General features: G+C 49.4%; 1 protein-coding gene across 5 annotated transcripts in view; it reads left to right on the top strand.

Moving 5' to 3' along the window:
* The window catches only part of PPP4R1 (protein phosphatase 4 regulatory subunit 1), a 689584-nt gene that overhangs the window by 330214 nt on the left and 337115 nt on the right, over positions 1-22255 (top strand). For all 5 annotated transcript variants that reach the window (XM_078688139.1, XM_078688143.1, XM_078688140.1 and 2 more), the window contains exon 8: positions 5180-5245. In XM_078688139.1, coding sequence (XP_078544265.1) covers positions 5180-5245 — 66 coding nt within the window. The remainder of the gene's footprint in view (positions 1-5179; positions 5246-22255) is intronic.

Below are 22255 nucleotides of genomic sequence, written 5' to 3'. Positions count from 1 at the left end.
CGTTTGATGCGGTCCAAGAGGCTATTGACATTCTAGGAAAGGATGTGGATGGGCCTAGTGAGAGTGTATGTCATCGGAAGGGATGGGGTTGGGAGGGACAGATAACCACAGGGGACCACATCCAGCCGGAGGGGGGGGTACCCACCCAAATGTATGCTCAGAGAGGAGGCAACGGAAATTATGATCTGTGTGCCACTGGTGAAGGCCCAAAGAGCGGAGGGGGAACGACTGCCAGCAGCCGTTTCGGATGGCGGCCCACAGCCGTTTCAGATGGCGGCCCGTAGGCGGCCAAAAATAACAAAGTGGTGGAGGCAATGAGCTGTGTGTCTGCTGTGGACCTGCCCGTGAGAGAAGGCTATTATGGAGAACTGCAACAAGCGGCCCGTAGGCGTCGCGAACAGCGGCCCGTAGGCGGCTAAAAATAACAAACTGTAGAGAGACAATGGTCTCCCACACCGCCCCAACTTCCCCACCCTACACTTCTGAAGCGGAAGCATCTGTCGCCCTGTAAAGCCCCCAACCACCCCTCTAAGAGGCGATTCACTAATCCAAAACGGTTAGCAAGAAAAAAAACTGAAGCGTGGCTAAAGTGGACCCCCCTCCATGTATATGGATGAATGCCAACTGCTGAAAAGACAAAATGCAAAAAGCGATAAGCATCAGGTGAACACAATGAAGCAGTCCCTGCACTGCATTGAAAGGATGGACCTTTGATCGGGCCATCCAGTGGATCCAGGTAGGACCCCGCTCACAGGTTCAAGAGCAAACCCGCTGTAGAAAGTAGTGACATGTGGAGTGTTAATTGTCCAGTCTGCAGCGTCGGTTACACTCCCTCCTCTCCACCAGAGCTACGGATCACGGGACTCCCGGACAGGTCTGAGTCCAATAAGGCCTTTTGCAGATTCACGCCCGACCTGTGGATACTTCCCATATCAATCAAGGAGGAGGCCAAGGTGGAGGAAGATTCTCCCTGATTTGTGGGCGGAGTCTGGGATCGCCAGGGCTGCGCCCCCGGCGAATGGGAACCTCCTCCCCGGCGGTTGCCCCGTCTTCGAGATCTAGTTCGGGGCATCTGAGCCTTGGGCGCCTCGTGGGTCTGCTGCACCAATGATCTACGGGCAGGGGAGGGGCTACACCAGGCAGGAGGGGACGTTCCTCCGTGAGCCAGGTCCATGCCTCCTGGGGGGTGTCAAAGAAGAATGTCTTATCCTGGAAGAACACCTTGAGACGTGCTGGGAAGAGGAGGCCGTAGCGAAGTCCCTTAGCCCTGAGTTTTTGCTTGAGCTCGTCGTAGGACCGGCGCAGAGTCTGAACCTCTCTGGAATAATCCGGGAATACCATGATTTTGGAGTTCTGGAAGAGCAATGGACCCAGTTCCCTGGCCATCCCAAGAATTGCGTCCCTGTCCCGGAAGTTGAAGATTCGAAGGATGATGGGACGAGCCGGGGCTCCAGGAGGGGGTTTAGGAGCAAAAGAGCGGTGAGCCGTTCCACCGCGAACCAGGGGGAGAGTTTCTCTTTGGGCATCCAGGAGCGGACCCAGGCCTCAATGAAGGTGTCGGTGCGGCACTTCTCCACCCCCTCCGGGAATCCCAGGAGGCGCAGGTTGTTTCTCCGGGCCCTGTTTTCAGCATCCTCTGCCCTGCGGTATAACTCCAAAGTCTGCGTCTGAAGTCGGGCCACCTGGGACTTGAGGGCGCCCACGTTTTCCTCCACCGTGGAGATGCGTAATTCCGCTTCGGCAATACGTGCCATGGCATTCCGGAGGTCTTGCCGAATCCGGGCCATGTCCCCCCTCACTTCCCCGATCTTGCTTTCCACCGAGGCCTGGGACGCGCTTATCGCCTGCAGGATAGTGGAGAGGTCTCCCTCGGTGGCCCATGGGGCAGGAGGAGGCCCAGCCCCGGGATCTCGGCCGGACGTGGTGAATTGGTCCATCTTTGTTTGGTTCGGGGGGGTGGGGGTCTGAGTGTTGCAATTCCTGCCCATTGCCGCGGAGAGGAAGAGAGGGGAGGACCAACGATACGTGTAGCGCAGTACCTTGTCCGCAGACAGCGGAGAGGTGCAGGCCCTCACAGCAGCGAGCCCGGAGCCGGTCGAGGAGCCCCTGTGACTATGAGAGTCAGTGTGTTTCGCAGGTCAGGTAGCAGTTCAGGTAGTGAGGGGGTCGCATTGCGTCAAGGTTCCCGCGACTCACTCCCAGAAACTGCAAGACAGTCGCGGGCCAGCAGTCCCGCGCAACCCAATGAAGGCAACAGCGCCGCTTACCTCCAATCCGGCATATCTCGGGGCACACAGCAGGCGAGAGGGCACCCAGCAATGGTGCGGGGCGTGGCGCGCAGGCTGCACCTCAGTTCGCGCAGGGCCTCCTGTCCCAGGGAGCATGACAGCAGCAGCCGCCCGGGGATGGCGTGGGGCCAGCCAGGCCGCAGGTCAAGTCGTGGAGCCAGGCAGTCCACCACCTCCAAGCAGAGGGGTAGGCGTCACAACAGCATAAGGGAGGTCCAGCTCTCTGACACCCCGGTCGTCCTCCCGGCCACACCAGCAGTCCCCACATCGGCGACCAGGAGGGGGGGGGGGGTGCAGCGGCACAGCCCGCCACCCGATGTGGTGGCCGATCCCCCCCTCACACCGCAGCTAGCACGAATGGATAGGCGCCCCACTCACGGTGCGCCATCAGGGGTTCAGGCCGCCATCCGCTCCGCAGACCACCTCAAACGTAGGGCCTCATGCAGCGCCCGTGGTGCATACAGGTTGCAGCCGTCTTCCGAGGCCTCGCAGGCCGAGAGCCGGAGCCTCGCTCTACGGGGGTCCGCTGCGGCAGCGCTCCAGGTCGGCGCGGGCCTCTCGGGGCCGAGGAAGAGGCCTGAGGGAGGCCGGAGGAAAGCCCAACCCCTCCGGCCGCCGGCACAATACTCATGGGGCCACTCACCGGGCTGCCACCAGGGTTCCGGGCCGCCACTCGCCTCAGAGGTCGCCCCAGCGCCGGGCCTCACACAGCGCCCGCAGCTCCTCCAGGCCGTGTCCGTCTCACAATGCCCCTCTGGTTCCGATCACCGACGTCTCTGGTCGTTCGGCTGTCCCAGGGCGGCCACACAATGCTTCAGAGCCCCCGGACGGAATTTGCAGGCCTAAGGACGGGGGCCCCCACCGTAGGCATGCCAGGCCTCAGGAAGGGGGGCCGTCCGCCGGAGCACAGAGCGATCGGGCACCCCCTCAGGAGGAAACCGGAGCAGGGCAGGACAGTCAGGGAGCCGCAGCAGGTATCCACAGGGTCCGATGGCAGCTGTGGTCAGGCTGGTGGAAGGCGGATGACGGAGGTGGTCCGGAGAGCTCTTAGAGTGCGACCACCATCTTGACGCCTCAAGCCAAGCCCTCAATATTATTGCTTACCGCCTTAATATCACTGCTCGCCCAAGTTCAAAAGGAAATGTCATTTTCGAGGGGGCACCTTTAAAGTGCACATTTAATCCTGACTTGCCTCATGAGGCGATGTCCTCGACACCCAAGTGGGTGTTATAGCCTTGCAGTGTTTCTTTGTTTCTTTGTCTGTGAAGCTTCTATCAGAGGCATGCATGCTTTTGGTCCTAAAATGGGATGTGCCTGGTATATGTCCCCACCTCCACCTTTGTACACAGCAAGACCCAAGAGGATACTCGTCAAGAATATCCTACGGATGCAGGTGTTCCTTTCCGAGAGTCTGACTGCAGCAGTTCTTTCACTGTCTGTTTCCATGTTGAACACTTTAGGTTTTGATATATTATACTGGACTTACGGAAACATTACTATGGAACATTTAGTTTGTTTTCTGATTTATGCTGCAGCATTAAAGGCCAAGGTTGTATGCAATAAAATTTAGTACATGGAGGGTGTTCCCTTCTACTTACAAAGGGAGCGTGATTGCCTAACTGGAGTTGACAGTTATTTTGCCATAACAGACATGCGTTGAGGAATTTTCGACTCCCGCAATATCTCCAAGAGGTGTTAAAAGCTATGCCATGCTCTTGGAGCAGATGTATATCTTAACTGACTTGAAAGGCATCATTCAATATTTTGAGATCTGCTACGTTTTCTTATGTATTTTTCACTGTGAACTTTTTCAGTTAAAAATATTGTTGTGCTTTTTCGCTCTCCTAACAATCTTATTTCTGTGTTAGCTTTAAACACTTAGTTAAAAATGGATCGCTGTGGCATCAAAAACTTTGTGTAAAAAGGTGTGTTGTTTACACTGCAGTAATGTTCATAGTTCACCATTCTTCAAGAATCTTGGTTCGCATCCTGAGATTTATCGCTCTTACCAGCCTCTTACATTTAATTATGTTCCTCTGCTTTACAACAGACTTGTCAACCAAGGAAGGTGTTTTGTGTGGACTAGCATGACCTGCGTAATAAATTTCAGTCAACACTGACTTTGATGTTAGTGATTGGACTAGGCCCGAGGTCCCTATGGACTACTCAGAGGGGCAATCTGAAAACATAACCCACCAAAAACATAGACACTCTGGTGTTAAAGAGCCACTTTTCCTCCCCACAAGGGCTTTCCATGCTAAAATCCACATCTCGTCTTATGTCCCAGTGATCACCCTTTCTTTGGTGTTGAAGATCCGAAGCCTATGCAGCTTCTACCTTGGGGAAATCATTATCTTTGTTGATTGATTTCATGGTTTACTAGGCACACCTTCTTGGATGTTTGATTGTTCACAAAACCTGATCCCTCCCCAATAAGACTAGAGGCCGGCAACCTGCCAACAGCATTGCATTTTGTGTGGCGCAACACCACCTAAAGCCTGTGTACATTTCAACTGTCTGACTTGTAGAGCTGTGTGGCACATTCTAAAACACATTTATTGTGTCTTGGTACATCATTGTTTTGCTTAAATTGTGTTAGTTTACAAGCGGTGATATCTGACAGAGACTTATTTGGCCTTAACATCAAAGCGTTTGCAACATGTTTAGCTGTAGATCACATGCTTTGCACACTCATTAAAACATACAAAGTGCATTTTTGAAGGTACACCTTAACAGTTTAACTCTACTAAAATAATGGTCTACAGATGTCTCCACAGAACCTGTGATAAACAGTCTTTTATCTGATGAATAGATGGTTCTTTCCAGAAGTTAAAAGCTTCTTTTGCTAAATGTCCGATATGAAATTAATGTGCATAAATAATTGTTACCAGGTGTGTGCAGCCAATTTTGGAGATATCTGCAGCGTGGTTGGACAGGATGCCACTGAAGGAATGCTGGTAAGTAATTATTTTATAGTTATTTGTTCTTTTTGTAACGACCTACAGTTATCTGCTGTCAACTTTTGCAGCATAAGATGGTGAGTGTGGACAGAGAAAGCGTCTTGAGTATATAGGAAGTTTACGGAGTGGGGACTGACTGCACTAAACTAACTAGGGTATGTATAATGTTGCAGGGATCAGATTGGCAAGTCTTGTAATAAGGTCCTAACTCGAAATATGGGTTGTGGGAAGGTCCGGATGTGAGGATGAGATAACTGGACACCTCAGTATACATAGGTGAATTAACCTCAAAGCGTTAAATACCGGGGGGAGAGAGACTGCTTTATACCATTAACCCAATATTTTCCATAATGAGTATATCCAACTACATGTACATTTGATGTTTTTGTAACAAGTAGTGTGTGGAGACGCAATATATCTATTAACACATTAAATACATAGCAACAAAGTGGTGTAAAGGGAGTTGAAGTGTGACACACCTTTCCTGCATCAGTGTACAAAATGCAATGGGCAGCTCCCGCAATAAGGAATAAGGGCGGGAGGGGGGTTTAGAAGCAAAACAAAGACTACTTTTGAAGCTGAAAGTAAAATTATCAATGCACTATCGCTGGTTATTGTTTGATGTACGTCACAGACCACAAACTTAATCTCCAAGGCATCAAGGGACCCTCTGGCCGCAGTGGAGCTTTAGGAACGGCTGAGGAGGTTAAGCGTGATTCATGAGAACTATCTAATGAATATACTGAATAAAATTTGAGTCCAGAGCTTGGCAGCATGGAGGGAAGGCCCAGCTAAAAATGTAGCAGGAGGAAGAGAATTGACACAACTAGTCAATAGTGTGGAAGGATGTGAAGATCTCGTAGGTCCAAACGTGTGAGCAATCTTGGAGTACAAGACTAAGTGGCTATTAGGCCCAATAAAGCAACTAGACATTTGCTACTGTTACTCCATGTGCCATGCCCACTGGCAAAAGGAACCAAACACAGCAAGACAAGATAGACTTGTAAGAAGCTGGGTTTCTGTTGCAGTAACCCCTTCACTTTTTGACAGATTTCTGATGCACTTTGACTTGATGTGCATGGGTCCCTGCAAATCAGGTTCCCAGGGCCTGTGTTCTTTAATAAAACTGTACCTTTTTACCCCCAATTGGCACATCTCTGGCCACATGTAAGTCCCTTGTAAAAGGTACCATGGGTACCAAGGGCACTGCGACCAGGGAAGGCGTCTAAGGCCACCCTTTGAGGTCCTGTACCTTAACACACACACTGCTATTGCAGGCTGCGTGTTTTGGTGCAGAGAAAGTTGAAGAGTCGACATGGCACACGGTGTGCCATGCCTGCAACCCCCTGCCTATGGTATAGGTAAGACACCCCTCTAGCTGGATGGACTATACCACTGCTGAGGGTACAGTTGCATGAGCCATGTACCCCTACAGTGTCCAAGTCCGTTCTTAGGCATTGTAAGGGCAGTAAAGATATCAAGAGTATATGGTCTGAGCGTTTCATTACGAACTCAACAGCACCATAATGGCTTTACTGAATTCTGGGAAGATTGGTATCAATTTCTCAGCAAAATAAACCCACACTGATGCCAGTGTGGGATTTATTATACCATGCAGTCAGAGGGCATCTTAGAAATGCCCCCTGAAAAACGACCAGGCTCTGGTGGGTTTCCGGACTGGTAAATACCAGCCTGCCACCACAAGACAAGTTTCTGGACCCCTGAGGTTGGAGCCTTAGTTCCCTGAGCCCAGAAACAAAGCAAAGATTCATTGTCTTTCTTTAATTGAGCGCGTTTCTCCTTACAAAGGCTTCCTCAAGGCAATAACATCGATCCACTAGTGTTATAGGAAATCTCTTCGGTGAGGTGCAAAGAGCAAGTTCACTGTAAGAGTAATGTAACTTTGAATCCCCGTAGCAGTTAACAATCAAACTTCAGTCAGCAGGTTTCTCCGTGACAGCCCTGGCGCCTCAAAGTAATGCAGTGAATCATCGTCCCGTGGCCCAACCCACAGCCAATTCTCATAAACTTTGTCCAGAGCATGTTTCCCAACAAACTTAACCCGCAACTGCAGGTGCCTCGCTCAGAGGCTAAAGGGGGTTATCTATTCTGAGCGCGAGGAACCTACTGATCAAAGTTTGAATAACTGCCACGAGGATTTAAAGTTACATTACTGTTACAGTGGACTTTGTTCTTTGGGCCTAACAGAAAACATTTCTTATAACACCAGTGGATCGATTTTATTGCCCTGAGGAAGCCAGCACTCTAGATCAAATAGCAGAGTACTCCTTTGATCCCAGTGGTAGCAGAAAGATGGATATGCCTGGTGGAGGAACAAGCTGAAGTCAGACCTATTTTGTTTTGGGCAAGACTGTGACTCTGCAGCTTTTGTTTCAGGTAGTTTTTGTAAGTCACAAATTGACCTTAGCTTGTGACCGCCCAGGTTCTGTTATAATGTTGGATCTAGTAAAAAATCAAGCTCCTTTACAGTGACTTACAAAGGAACATGTCCCTGGTCAAGGTAGTTCATTGTTCCTGGTGAATGGCTTAGTTTGGAAACAGACCTTGTCGGACATAATGGCTATACATTTCAGCCCTATATCAACTGATCCCTGGTAAAATGTACACCATGTTACATATCGACCAGCTTTCCCTCAACATCAAGGTAGGTTTGTGGAATAGGCCATCTTTATGCGTATAGGAATTGGTAATTGCAGACTGTTAAAGATTATTTGTTTTGCTCGCTTAAAATTCAATGTGAAGGACTTCAACACCATAGGTTTTAACAACTAAGGGTGTGCTGTCAGTTTTTGAAGAAATTGCTAAATCACTAGGTACAGATAAACCTAGAAGTAGGCTTTGCATTGGCCCAGCTCTTCAATAGGACATATAAGCATAGGTCAAGTTACGTTGAGACCTACAGCATTTTCAACTCTTTTATAGATGCTTTGTCTTTTCGGATTTTTGATGCTGTCCATGTGAGCTGAATAGAAGTGTTTAATGGTGGCCACTCCAAACGCTGATTTTATGGTTTTAAAATGTTTTAATTTCAGCCATTGCTCTTTTTTTATTTGATTGTATTTTTTTTTAATAGTTATGTATCTCAAATAATATCAATATTGTGAAACTGATTATGATAGAAGTAGTCAAGAGCCCTGCCACTCAAGGCTCCACATTAAGCAACTGCCTTTCTGGATCTTGGGATATTAGAGCATTTATCTGTTGTTATTCCACTGGATTGCGTAAAGGTGTTAAAATGTTGTACTTTCACAAAGATGTAGAGGAGGTTGTAGTTTTGCATGTTCCCAAACACTTTACGTCCTTTATATGTGTTTCCAGAACACTTTTATTTTTTAGGCATTTATCTACTGGTGTGCATTGTTTAGCGGTAAAGCAGTCCGGAGTTAGAACTGATAGTCTCTGCTCCTTTAATGGTGGGCTTTCTTGCAGATTATACTTTTTATGATGATCTGATCAGACTTGGGAGATAGTGAATACAAAGCTCATGTCTGCTTCATTACAATCCCAAGTAAATTGCATCATTAAGTACCTGTAATTTAAGACCACCTGTTGGTGACTTGTGAGCTTGTTCTGGCTGTGATTGTTTCACCAGAACTCACCGACGTTTTCAGAGTAGTTAAATATTTTCCTCTCAACTATCAGGTATCATTACCACTGTAGCCTCCCAGTTAAATTTCAGCTGAGCTCCAAAACGTACATCACCGTACAAGGAATTCATATCCTTGAGACAATGCTGGTTTTTGTTGTCACTTAACTATCCCATTTCTGAAAAGGCTGTATTCTTAAGTAGATTGTTTCAAGGGTTAAAATATAGGAACCAACAGTGTTTTTCAAGAGAGTTAGTTCTTGCTGTTCCATGGGTTTTGACAATCCGCAGGCCCTCAAGTGAATTCATTGATGCTGTGGCCCTAACTTAGAGCATTACACACTTTCATCAGCAATTTATTTTACAGAGCATGGAGAAGCCACAGGTTGAATAGGCTGTATTGCAGACACTGTCCCATGTATTCCTGATCATCCCAAGTAATCACTGCTTTATATCATTTTAAAATAATAAATCGACAAAGGATTCAGTGGTCGGTATGAAAAACATTTACCTTTAACTATGGCTCTTCCGATTTGTCAACCATCATTGGCTTGCTTGAAAATAATTCTTTGTTCAGCTGGTCACTGAGCTATAGTTGTAACAGTTTACAAGTTCTTTATGCCACTCCACACTTCTGGTTATGCCAAGCCTCTGCATCTTGCCTGGTGTCTGCTAATTGTTCAGCTTGATGCTCACGTCACGTGGTGCCAGCCAAACAACACCTCTTGTTGTTGTGCCTCCTAAACACCCTGCAGGCTTACTGTACCTATATAAAGCACTGTCATCCGTTGCACATCATACTGGTGACCACCCTTCTTGTAACAACTTCTGCTGGCTTCATGATCCTCCTGTGGGGTGTGTGGTATTCATTTCACATTCACTAGGAAATCCACTCTAATTGCAGGCTAAGTGATCCCTCTGTCCCCATTTCTGCAGCTTCACTGCCAGAGGAGCTGTTTGTTGGAGTTCTGAGGCAGCTGTCACTCTGGTCCTTGTTTGCCTTTGTCATTCTACCCATTCACTGCCATCTCTCCCTTCTACCCCCCAAATTATTGTAAAACCTTAAAAGTGTGGTGGTAACATGCCGTCATACTATGCAAAGTAAAGGTGTTTCCTTCACCTTAACACCTGCTGAAGCTGTCTCAAAAGGAAGGTTCATTTACAAATGTTTGATTATTGCAAGACCATTTAAAAAAAAAAATTGAAGTCAAAATAACAAAGTTTTGGTATCATGGAGTGGCCTCATGTAATGGTTTGCCAGGGACCCCTAAAAAGCATACCAAGGCACATGTTTGCTTAAGTCCTGACTACCCGCCAGAGAAGAAATAATTTGATTTTCGAACCATGCTTGCCTTTACATTGGTTGAGATAATTCCTGCATAGACCCACTTGTAGACCACAAATAGAGAGCAATACAGGGGTTGTGGCTGTTAATAACCCAGTTAAAAAAAAAGTACAATTTAAAAATAATTTTCACTTGCAACTGCAGGTAGACAATATCAGATTTCCTTAAAGGTTTGGAGACTTCCTTTCAATGTAGTGCTATTGACCATTGAACTAGAACTCAATCATCATCATTTTTTAAAACTAGTAAGTATCTACACTTATCTACTTGCCATTTAAAGAATATAAACTTGATAATTTCATTTAAAAAGAAATATGCCTACTCCAAAGTGTGTACTCCAAACACTGCCTTGTGTAAAATTAATGTTGGCGGATTCTTCACATATTTCTCTGCAACAAATGTAGTACAGATTAGGAAGTTAGCATTGCTAATGCGCAGTTCCTATATAGCGCAAAATAATTCTCTGTAGTTAATTGAGTGAGCTTACTCTTGTGTCCTTGTACACTGTGCTATTGTAACACCTCTGAGTTTCATAGTGGATGACCATTATCATTTTAAATGTGACGCAGTCTGATAGACTTCTAACAGCAGATTCTTTACCTTAGAATTATCCTTGGGCGTCAGACGACATCTGGATATTTTTGAGCAGTACCTCAGCGTAGGTTCGTGGTGGTGTTCGGTTCTGCGTTGGCATCGTCCGCACCGGAAGTGACATCTGCAGTATCTATATAGACACCACCTCAGCACGCTGATGTCCGTTCTTTCCTTTCCACACCACATAGTGATGATCCATAAAGAACTACCCCCTCAGTCACTTTTTGACTAGCATTTTTTTTAATGTTTTGTTGACTATTTTAGAGAAAAAATCCATTCTCCTGGTGTGACCGGGATGTTTCCCAAGAAACCTGCTAGTTTCAAACCATGTGGCACCTGTCACAACAAGATATCTGTGGCAGACCCCCACTTTGTATGCCTATGCGCCTCGAGAAGGACTATGACTCAAAAGGCCTGTGAGGATTGCCACATCATGCACCCGAAGACGCTTAGGAAGTGCTCCCTCAAGCTCCTCCCCACCCGACGTTCGGCAACCCTGTGACAGTCAAGTTCCCGGTTGCATGGAAGGCCCTGGGACCTCTCGCTCGGCCCCCTATGGTAATTGTCCCAGTCTTCATTGGGTAACCCTAAGAGCTCTTTGACTCCTAACAATCTGTCCGAATCTTTGGATGAGTGTAGGTACTCCAGGCCCTGCGCCTCTACAGAACCCCAACCAGGGCTAGCTCTGTGCTTCCTCAATTTTCCCAGAGCCGGAGTGACCCCGACCAACTACGTGAGTAGTTCTGAGCCGATAGGAACCTAATGTTTGAGTGGTCCAACCCCTCTGGAGCGCTGTCGGATCACATGGGTTCGGCAGGGGCTCCTACTGGATTTTTGCTGGTGGGTACAGCCTCGGCATGAGTCGGCCCAATGGATCCAGAGCAGTGCTTCCTGTGAGACTGAGACCTTAACACCCATCGATTCTGCCATCCCCATCGTCCTTAACTCAGACACTGAGCAGGATTCGCGCCATGCCTTCATGGTTGGAGCCAGGGCCTTATATATGACCGGACCGGTACACTGGGTGAATGGTAGGGGTATTGCGTCCCTGATGAATACTGTCACCCATTTAGTGATACAGAGGACAGCTGGTATGAAGATCTGGTGGATTCCAGCAGGTTCGACACCTCATCAGACTGCAGCTATGGAGGAGGGGGCCCTCTTTCGTTATGGGAATGCATAGGGAGTCTGAGGTCTTGGAACTTCAGTTTCCCACAGTGGCATCAAGATGAACTTCTTGACAGAGGTGCTTCAGCCGGGTACTGCCCACTCTGAACCCTTGCTCCACTTTAATGAAGCCCTCCCAGAGTTGTCCTCGGGGCCAGGTCCAAGATCTGCACAGGGGCTCCTGTACACAGGGCAATTGTCCACTACCCCATTGCAGGGGAGTCCAGTTTCCTCACCTAGCATCCCACTCTAGAGAACTCGGTGGTCCAGGCATCCATCCCCCAAATTAACCCAGGTGCTTTCTCTTCCACTCTACCAAATAGGGAGTCAAAAAGGCTGGATACATTTTGGCAAGAGCATGTTTTCCTCCGCCAGTCCAGCACTGCGTTCGGTGAACATGGCATGCCTCTTGGGCCGTTACTCCCACACAATCTGGGACTGTTGCGCAACTGCTGCCAATGGTCTTGGAGGAGGCAACCAACAAGCTTTCTCAGGCTTTTGCAGTCGAGAGAGATGTGGTCCAGTTCACCATTCGTTGTGGTCTGGACACCGCCAACTCACTGTGCAAAGCGATTTATTGGTCGGTGACCCTTCGTCGCCAGGCCTGGCTGAGGACCACTGGCTTTTCCAGGGATGTCCAAGCATCGCCAATGGACATACGCCTTGATGGCTCTGGTCTGTTCGGAAAGAAGGTGGACTCCGTGCTAGAGCATTTAAAGACGCCAGAGTTGCAGCCACGTCCTTGGGCCTCTTCGGCCACCTCTCTATCCCTATTCTGCTGTTCGTCCGAATATAGCATTTTACATCGCATGCTATTACATTGCGTTGCTAGAACAGGATATCCTTACAACGCAAGTCATTAGATCGACTTGCTGTAGGGGGCGCGCTGGACTTAGGAATAGTATAATTTACTATTCCAACACCAGAATGCGCAACAGTAGGGAAGGTGTTGAAATAGTACATCACAGTTCCTTGACATCGTGGTCGTTACAATGACCGCGTTGTTAGAATGCAATGCCTTTACAACGCAGGTCATTAGATCAACTTCCTGTAGGGGGTGCTCTAACCTAAGGAATAGCATAATTTACTGTTCCAACACCTTCCCTACTGTTGCGCAGGATGGTGTTGGAATAGTAAATTATACTATTCCAAATTCTAGCGCGCCCCCCCTACAGCAAGTCGGTCTAATGACTTGCGTTGTAAAGGCATCGCGTTTGAACAACGTGTTGTATAGGAACTGTGATGTAATGACTGCGTTGTAAACGCAGTCTCCCCTTTTGTACCTTTTGTGGCCAAAGAAGTGGATTCCAACTGTGCCCATGCGCTCCTAGCTACCAGGCCAGCAAGCTTTCACACCTTTTCTTGCAGTGGACGCCCATGAATTGCAGGGCCCATATTTCACATTCCCGTCCTGCTCACCCACAGATATTATCTGCAACTCATGGTGGGCAACAAACACTTTCAGTTTACCATGCTTCCCTTCAGCCTTACCAGCTCCCCTCAGGTGTTAACCAAGAGTATGACTGATGGTTCAGCACAACTACAGTCGTCCGCGTTTGCAGTCTTCCCCCTACCTCGACAATTATCTGTTGAAGGCAGGCTCACCTCAGACAGTTGTCCCCCACTTCCAGACTATGGCGATCCTCCTGCACTCGCTGGAGTCCAATATCAATGTGCCAAAGTCTCACCTGACTACCTCTCAGATTATTTCTTTCATCTGATCAATTCTCGGCACGGTGCAGTTAAAGACTTATCCTTCTGAATGGAGAGTCCAGGATAATTGGGAAAAATAGATGTTTCAGCCAATATCCTGGATTTCGGGAAGTCAGACGCTGAGGCTGCTGGACCTCATAACCTCCTGAATATTGCTAACACATGCCCATTGGGATATGTGGGCTCTGCAGCGGGTCGTAAAGTTCCAGTGGGGACAATATCCGGGGAATGTCTGACATGCTCCATATCTCGAAGGTAACTGCAAAAGACACACCGTAGTAGCTGAACTGAAATTGAATCATCGACAGACCCTTCTCCCTTCCCTAACCAGAGCTGACTGTAGTGATAGATGCGTCACTCCTGGGGTAGGGAGGCCATCTGGTAGAGGTGGAAATTAAAGGACTCGGGTCTCCGACAGAGTCCAGACTGCACATAAACTTGTTGGAACTTCGGGCGATTCACTTGGTGTTGAATGCCTTTCTACCCTTCATCAATGGGAGGCTAGTGCAGGTGTTCACGGAAAACAGCCCTGCCCTGCCATGTGGTACTACAACAAGCAGGGCGGGGTGGGGTTGTGGGCCATTTGTCAAGAGGGCTTGCATCTCTGGACATGGCTAAAACACCCAGGCATTTCCCTGATGGTTCAACACCTGGCAGGCTCTCTTAACGCTTGGGCGGACGAACTCCGCTGTTGATGCCTAGTGGATCGCGAATTGCTTCTTCATCTGGAGGTGGTGCACCATCTCTTCAAGAGTGTGGGTAGTCTTGGTTACATCTATATGCCACCGCCGAGAACGCGTAATGTCAGGAGTTCTACACACTTGTATTTCCAAGGTGGCTCTTGCTCTGAGACTGGTTTTGTCTCGAATGGAGATCCAGCCTCTTGTATGGCTTTTTCCCAATGTCAAGAGTTCTTAAAAAGATCAGGAACTACCGGGCCCATGTAATTTTTGCTGCTCTGGATGTGGCATGGAAAGTCTGGTATCCCGAGCTGTTAAGCATGAGCACCTGCTCCTCCGATCAAGCGGCCTCTTCAGGAGAATCTTCTGACGCAGAAACAGGGGGAGGGTTCTGCACCTGAACCTACATACTCTTCGCCATCATGTAAGGAAATTGAACAGTAACAGTTTACATATTACAGCCTTCTTCCAGAAGTCTGATGTCATTCTGTCACCCAGGCCTCCATCCACTAAATTGGTATACCCTGCAGATGGGACAAATTTGTGGCATGGTGTTTATCAAAAAGCATTGATTTGCTATCTTCTCCTCTTTCTCAGGTCCTATTATTTGTTTTTTCTAGGCCCAGTAGGACTCTGCTCTGTGCACATGGGCTATCTTTCAGCCATTTCTGCATTTTTGTGGCTGCAGAACCAGCCTTTCCCATTAAGTCTCCCGTTGTGACAAGATTCCTCAACATGCCCCAGTGGAACTTGGACCTGGTCCTTATTGGAGGAAGCTGGCTTTTTATGTAGTCTATCAAAACGAGGTATACTATATAGAAATCCAGATGACCTTAAAGGGCTTTAATTTATAATCCCAAATGCTCTTTTGTGTGAGCGAACAGTTGAAGCTTATCAGAAGGTAGTGTTAATGCATTTGTGGAACATGCCTAGCCAATAAATGAGGCACGCACTCAAGAAACTTGCTACCAATTTTAGAAAAATAACAGGTAGTTTTATATTTATTTTAATGCCAAAAACTTTGTAATTGGGTAAGTGCTTTTCAGTTTATCCGTTCTTCCAGGTAAGTAAAAACATCACTCAAAAGCGGGTTTTTTTTCACAGTAATGCTTTCGTATGGAGAAAGAAACATATGCTGCATATTTGTAAACTAATCTCAGGGGTACCCTTAGGACTTAGGGTGATAGGGGGCTAAGCTCCAAAGTACAGCCATCAGTTCGAGTTTACCTGCCCTGGAAAGTCTGTGTGCAGAGGTGATGTACGGGTTGGTAGCTTTAAGCGCTACACCTTTGAAAAAGAGTGGGGCCACCAAGAAACAGGCTGCAGAAGGGGACTTGGGAACAATTTCGGGAGCTCCCACTAGAAGGCTCGGTTCATGGGGGTACTGGGAGCAGGGGACCGCCATTGGTTGTGGTGGACCCAGGCAAGTGGACTCTGGTGCAGAGGGTTCTGGTCCGCTGACGCCCTTGGGTCAAAGGCATCCACTGTAATTGGTTAGACCTGCAAAGGGGAACAAAACAGGACAGCTGGGCCACTCACGGTGCTGGCCTCTGCGATGCTGAAATTCCTCATCGGCTGCGTTGTCTGTGCAGTGTTTGTCTCCAGATTGGACTCAAACGAGCTTTAGATGCTGCAAGGAGTCTGGTTCATCAGGTATTAGTGCAGGGCAGCCCAGTTGGTCCTGGAGTCTTCTAACTTGGTGGGGATTCTGGTATGACCTCTTGGAGCTTGGTGAGCTCCTCGTACGTGGCTGCTGTGTCAGTGGACCCGATGATGGGCAGAACGGTGAACCAAACGTTTCGGTCGGTGACTGCAGGGAAATGGCTCCTCCACTTGAAGAGAGATGCTGACCGCTTGGCAAAGTGCTGGAGGCCCTCTGAAGCTGTTGGAGGATGCACAACTGCTGGGTGAGTCTGATTGTCTGGACAGGAGCAGGCAGGCAGGGGTTGGGGCCAAAGTCCTGCAGTAATCAGCCGTTCTTGCTTCTTTATCTCTTCTTGATCCTTTTTCTTTTCTTGTCAGGTGAATCTGAGTTCCTGGGGGGAGTAAAGGGTAGTAGCCAATGAGCTACTTACTCTTGGGGTCACTACACCCCCTATATGATCACTTCCAGTGTGGAGTTCGCATATACCTATCCCAGAATTCCTATTTCTATAAAATAGTGGAACTCTTTTTACATGGGCTCATCAGTCAGCCCAACCAAGGGGTGTGACTGGCTTCGTAGTGCACCATGCCGCCTTGCATAGCTAAGTTTCTGCCTGCCCTGATGCTAAATGGGCCTCACGCCAGGGGATGGCATCTCCTAGGTCTTGGAGAAGCAGAGTTTGCATATCAAAGGCAGCAGGGGCTTTGAAGTCCCCAACCTTGGTGTGCAGATTCACTAGCCATCCTACTGGAGGAGATGTGAACACCTTCCTCCGGAGCAGGCATTGTTTTTGGCCTCAGAGCGCGGGCTCTCACCTCAAGGGTCCGAAACACGTTTGTGGTGGTAGGCTGGACGGTACCAACCAGACAGCAAACTAAGAGGCTGGTAGGTTTTCAGGTGGCACATCGAAGGTGCCCTCTTGGTGCATATCTTAATAAAGCCACTACTGGCATCAGTATGGATTTATTAAGACAAGGTGTTTGATACCAAACACCTTAGGCTTCAGTGCAGCCATCATGTAGCTGGGGAACTCTTAATGACCAGTGCCCAGAACATATACTTAAGAGGCTTCCCTGTTCACTTGCACGATCTAGCAGTCGAAATAGACAACACAGGGACATATCTGCTTGTGCAGATATGTTCCTCACTTGTAATTTAATGCACACTACCTTAGTGCTGTAAGGGTGACTTACTTATATTGCATGCAGTGTTTGTGGGTGTATGCCATGTTGTTTTCTTTTTTGCCTGCACCATTTCACACCTTGCAATGGCAGTCAGCATGCGTTTGGTGCTGGCTACCTGACTGTGTCACAATACATGTCTTTAGTACCAATGCTCGAATTACCAGGGGTACCATTTACAACAGACTTACAGGGGTGCTGAAGGTCTTGCCAGTTGGGGAAAAGTTACCTCGGGTTAGGGAAAGAACACTAGAACTGGAGACCAGGGTAAAAGGTACTCTGTGCACTTTAGTCAAAATTGCATCAAATATAATGCAAAAAGCGTTGGTGACAATGTCAAAAAGGGGCACTTTGCTACACGTACTTTCCTGATGTGCGTCTCTTTTGAGCTGTTACATAACTGCCCCCTTCAGTTATAAACCATCAAAACCACCTTTCTGATGGGCGTTACATTGGCCAGGAGGATCAGCGAGTTCCAGGCTCTCTGCACCTGCTTGACTCTACTTTTTATCCTAACAAACTGGTCCTCCGAACACGTGCCTCCTTCCTTCCAAAGGTATTAAATCCTTCCTATGTAGAACAGACTATCATGGGCTTACCCTTTTTTCCCCCCACATCATTGTTCTAAAGATGATACCCCACCCTCTGTATCCAAAAAGAGCTTTGTAGTTCTACCCTGACTGCACCAAAGAACTTGGGTTAATGACCAACTCTTCATAGGGTACGTTGGGGCCAAGAAAGGGAAGGCTATGCAGAAACTAGCCATCTTCTGATAATTGTGCTCTGCATAAAAACGCATTTGCCAAAAAAGCAGCCACTTGAGGGTTTGTGCACTCCTCTACCAGAGCCAAAGCTATGACCACCGCATTGGCTCACGATGTTTCAGTCCTGAGCATCTGTCAGACTACAATGGGTATTCTTAGTTTTTTGCCCTGAGCTGCGCCATCAGGGCAGCACTTTCTACATTTCAGAATTACTATTTTTCAATCCTTCCTAAAAATACTTTGAGAATTTGACTTTTCCCAAAATATTCCAGGACAGGAGCTAGAATAGTAAATGAGCCTCCAGGAATATTGGAGGGAACGTTGCTCTTAAGCCAGATATTCTAGGACTGGTTAGAATAGTAAATGTAACTTTCCAGCGTCCCCCCCCCCCCCACTCCTGCCCAGAGGGTGCCGGTGGGGCAAGAAACATGAGTGAGCACCGCAATGTGCACTTAACTGCAGATTTTCAGGAAGCCCGACTGCCTGGACTGTCATGTCCATTGGGATGGCCATTTTGCCTGTTAGGTTCTGCAGACTTTCTGGTCTTAGTTGGGTTTGCAGACCCCCACCTGCAGGGAGGACATGCTTGGGTACCTATTCTAAGTTAAGGAATCTGTGGCTAAAAGTCTCTATCAGATGAGCAAGTTACTTGCATTCGGTAACGCCTTATCTGGTGTAGACTCTATCTAGCCGCAGATTCCTTTCTGATCTTCCCCGCTCTGCAACCTGATTAATGAATGAGTGTTTACCCTTACAAATGGCTCTAGCAACTCACACAAGTGGTCAATCTTCATTGCGGTTTGGTGCTCCTGGAGTGCAAAGTCCCGAAAATCAACTTATGTCAGTACACCTTTATAGGTACTTCGTATGTCTCTTCCGGCACTGACTACGCAGACGTGGAGCCGAACGACGCCACCTACCGACTCGTAGGCATACTGCTTGAAAAATTCCGGATCCAGTCTAATGCATGTGGATAATTCTAAGGTAAGTGTTGGACCTGGCCTCGTGGCGTGGTTCCCCCCGTTCCTCAGCACCCTGTTAGCTTAGCCCTGCACCCAGAAGCCCCTGGTCGTCCTGCTCCCTGTCCGCCCCAACTCCCTGCACACCCTGCCAGCCGACGACCAGCCCCACATGCCCCCGGCCCCCTTCCCGGCTCCGAGCGCCCAGAACCTGCATCACCCTACAGGGCCCCGGCAGCCATTTTTCTTTCCTGAGATCCCGGACTCCTTGGGCCTAGCCCGACCCCGGCCCCAGCGAAACTTAGACTCCAAGGCGCGCCAGTCCCGGCTGGGGGGTAAAGGGATCCCCGAGTGAGATAAGACAGGGAGTTTCGATTGCCCCTCCGGCCTCCCCTGAGAGACTGGTTTCTCTCACCCCTCTGGCCTTCCCCTTTGGGCTGGTTTCGATCACACCTATGGCCTCCCCGAGTGCTGGCTCCAGACCCTGCTGGGCGTCTGGGAATCCCCGGACGCATCTTCACAAGGATCAAAGAGCCAACCGCCGGACCTCTCCCACGACCAGCCCCCAAGGCATGAGACCTCCGCCTGCGAGGATCCGGACATCAAAGGGCCATTAGACTATATCAAGGCTCGCCCAACAACTAGTGGGCAGTTGTATCCTGGACAAGAAAGCCCTGCTGATCTGATCGTGGCTGACCCTTGGGGAAAACTGAACCTTCGAACTCTTTGAGCACTGCTGACGCTGTCGCGGCTCCTTCTCGTAACACGGAACTAGAACATCGGAGCCCTGCTGTCGCGGCTCGTCCTCGTAAAGACGGAACTAGAACATCGGAGCCCTGCTGACCTCGTCGTGGCTCGAGCTTGAACTCTAAAGAGATCTTGGTGAAACATCCTGAGCCCTGCTGACGCTGTCGCGGCTCCTCAAGAACACCTCCGGATTGAGCCCTGCTGACCTCGTCGCGGCTCGAGGAGTACTCTGGTCCGGCTGGACCATCGACGCTACCAACACGACCTGAGTCGACTCGAAGTGAGTGAAGCAACTAGTACGACCATCACCTTCTGTATCCCCCGGCTCGAGGATTGAGAGCTGTGCGCAGGGTACACTTCGTACTGGCCTAAAGACTGAGACTGTCCCGCTTCCCGCTTCCCGAATTCCTGAGACTTTACGATCTCTCGATCGCTTGTAAATAAGAGTGCTGATTCCTTTCTACTGTTCATAAAGAACTTGTTACTGAAAACCTACGGTGTGGTGTCCGTTCGTAAGTGTGGTGTGAGCTCAGTGTGTACGATCCTAGACTCGAAGTCCTCCCCGGTGAGGATCTCACGTTAAGACTCTGCATCCGTGGTGGGAGAGGTGGGTCCCGGGGTGGTCGGGTGAGCATAACCTGGCCCTCTGAGATCGCCCCTTCTAACATTGGTGGCAAGCGCCGGGATAAGAGCCTACGTCTAGGGATCGTACAATAAACGACTGACACACTACCTGAACGAGGAACAACCATGAGCCTCATCGTAACGAGCGAAAAGACCACATTCCAGAAAGACCTTCTGGAGGAGTACACCCACCGAGAACTGAAACAATTCTGCAAAGACTTCCATATCACTACCACTGGGTTAGGTACCAAAGAGGACTTCCAAAAAGCCCTGACAGCATGGGTAGAGGCCGGAGCCCATCTTCCCCCGCCAGAAGGAGACGGTGCAGAAGGAGGGTCACCGACTGAAACCCGCGTTCAAGAGGGTGAGGGAACAGAGTCCCTGACACGGAGTCCCAGCACGGAGAGAGGTCTGTCACCGGAAGAAATGACAGAACGAGAACGCAATCGAAGCCACGAGCTAGAGCTGGCACGCCTTAAAATGGAAGGAGAACTCAAGTTTGCGGAGAAGAAACTGGCCATCGAGCAGTTACGACTACAAGGAGAACTGGAGGAGAAGAAGCTCCAGAGAGAACATGAAGGCAAGAGACTCCAGCTGGAGCACGAGCACGGCCTGAAGGAGATTGAACTAAAGGCCCGGAGTGGAGACAACCGAACAGCGGAGAACCGAGAAGCTGTTCCCCCGGCGGAACACAAAGTCCACATCCCCAAAGATGTGGTATAAGAATACTACAAGAACGATGATATCCAGCAATGGTTCAAGGCCTACGAAGTCGCCATGACCTTCCACCGAGTTCCTCAGAAGGATTGGGGAGCCGGGTTGTGGGGCCGATTCCTGAGCGAAGGGAGAGACACCCTACTCGATCTACCTTCCTCCGAGCAAACCTCCTACAGCCGCATGAAAGAGGCCCTCCTTACGAGATATGGGCTCACCCCAGAGATGTATCGACAGCGGTTTAGAGACTGCAAGAAGATCCCCGGCACCACATGGGTAGAATGTGAATTTCTACAGCCGGGTCTTGGAAGGATGGATCAAGGGCAGCAAGGTGACCACTTTTGAAGGAGTCATTGATCTCATCGCCTATGAACACTTATCCTCCAATTGCTTTGTGGAACTGAGACAGCACCTTCTGGACAGCAAGTTGGCCGACCCCCGGAAGCTAGCTGTCGAAGCAGATCGCTGGGTGAGCACCCGAGTCCCCCGGGGGCCCGGGGGAGACTATGGCCGACACGAACAAGGATCTCCCCGCCAGAGGGGAGGGGGAGGTCAGGGTAGACAGAGGGGGTCCCAGGCTGGGCTCCAACGAAGCCCCCCCAGAAACCAGTCCGGAACCTCCCCTCCCTCAGCACGGGCCGGGTTTCCCCCAGCTAGACAAGGACCCAGAATCAGCAACGCCTGCTACAGATGCCAGCAGACAGGGCATTATGCCAGTGACCCCCTGTGCCCCATGCTCAAGAAACCCAACGCTGCAAGTCCCCCAGCGCGCCAACTAGCCACAGTAGCCCTAGAAGAGGAAGAGTTTGAGGATCCGGAAGGGTGGGAACCAGCAGCCATGACTTTAGTCTCCCTGGGTGATAGGGAGATGGTCCCCGGAGCCCCCTTGCCAGACAACACAGAAAAATACCGACAGCAGGTGACCGTCAACGGGCACCGCATAGGGGCGCTCCGAGACACAGGGGCCAGTATTACTGCAGTAAGGTGTCACCTAGTCACAGAGGACCAAATTGTACCCCACGCCTCCTGCAGAGTGATCTCCGCAGACAATTCCGTCTGCACCTGCTGGATAGCTCAGGTCCCGTTCGAGTGGGAGGACGTCTCCGGGGAGTTACGAGTAGCGGTCCGCACCGACATGCCCGTGGACTGCCTACTGGGTAACGACCTGGAGAGCTCCCCGTGGAAGCAGGTAGAGCGCAGAACTCACCTGGAGATGGTAGGCCTGCCCGAGTGGGCCTGCGTGAACACCCGATCCATGACCGCCCGA

The sequence above is a fragment of the Lissotriton helveticus genome, chromosome 4_1, assembly GCF_964261635.1.
Source record: "Lissotriton helveticus chromosome 4_1, aLisHel1.1, whole genome shotgun sequence".
NCBI lineage: Eukaryota > Metazoa > Chordata > Amphibia > Caudata > Salamandridae > Lissotriton > Lissotriton helveticus.
Note: the sequence above shows the minus strand (reverse complement) of the source record. Positions and strands in the feature narration are given on the sequence as shown.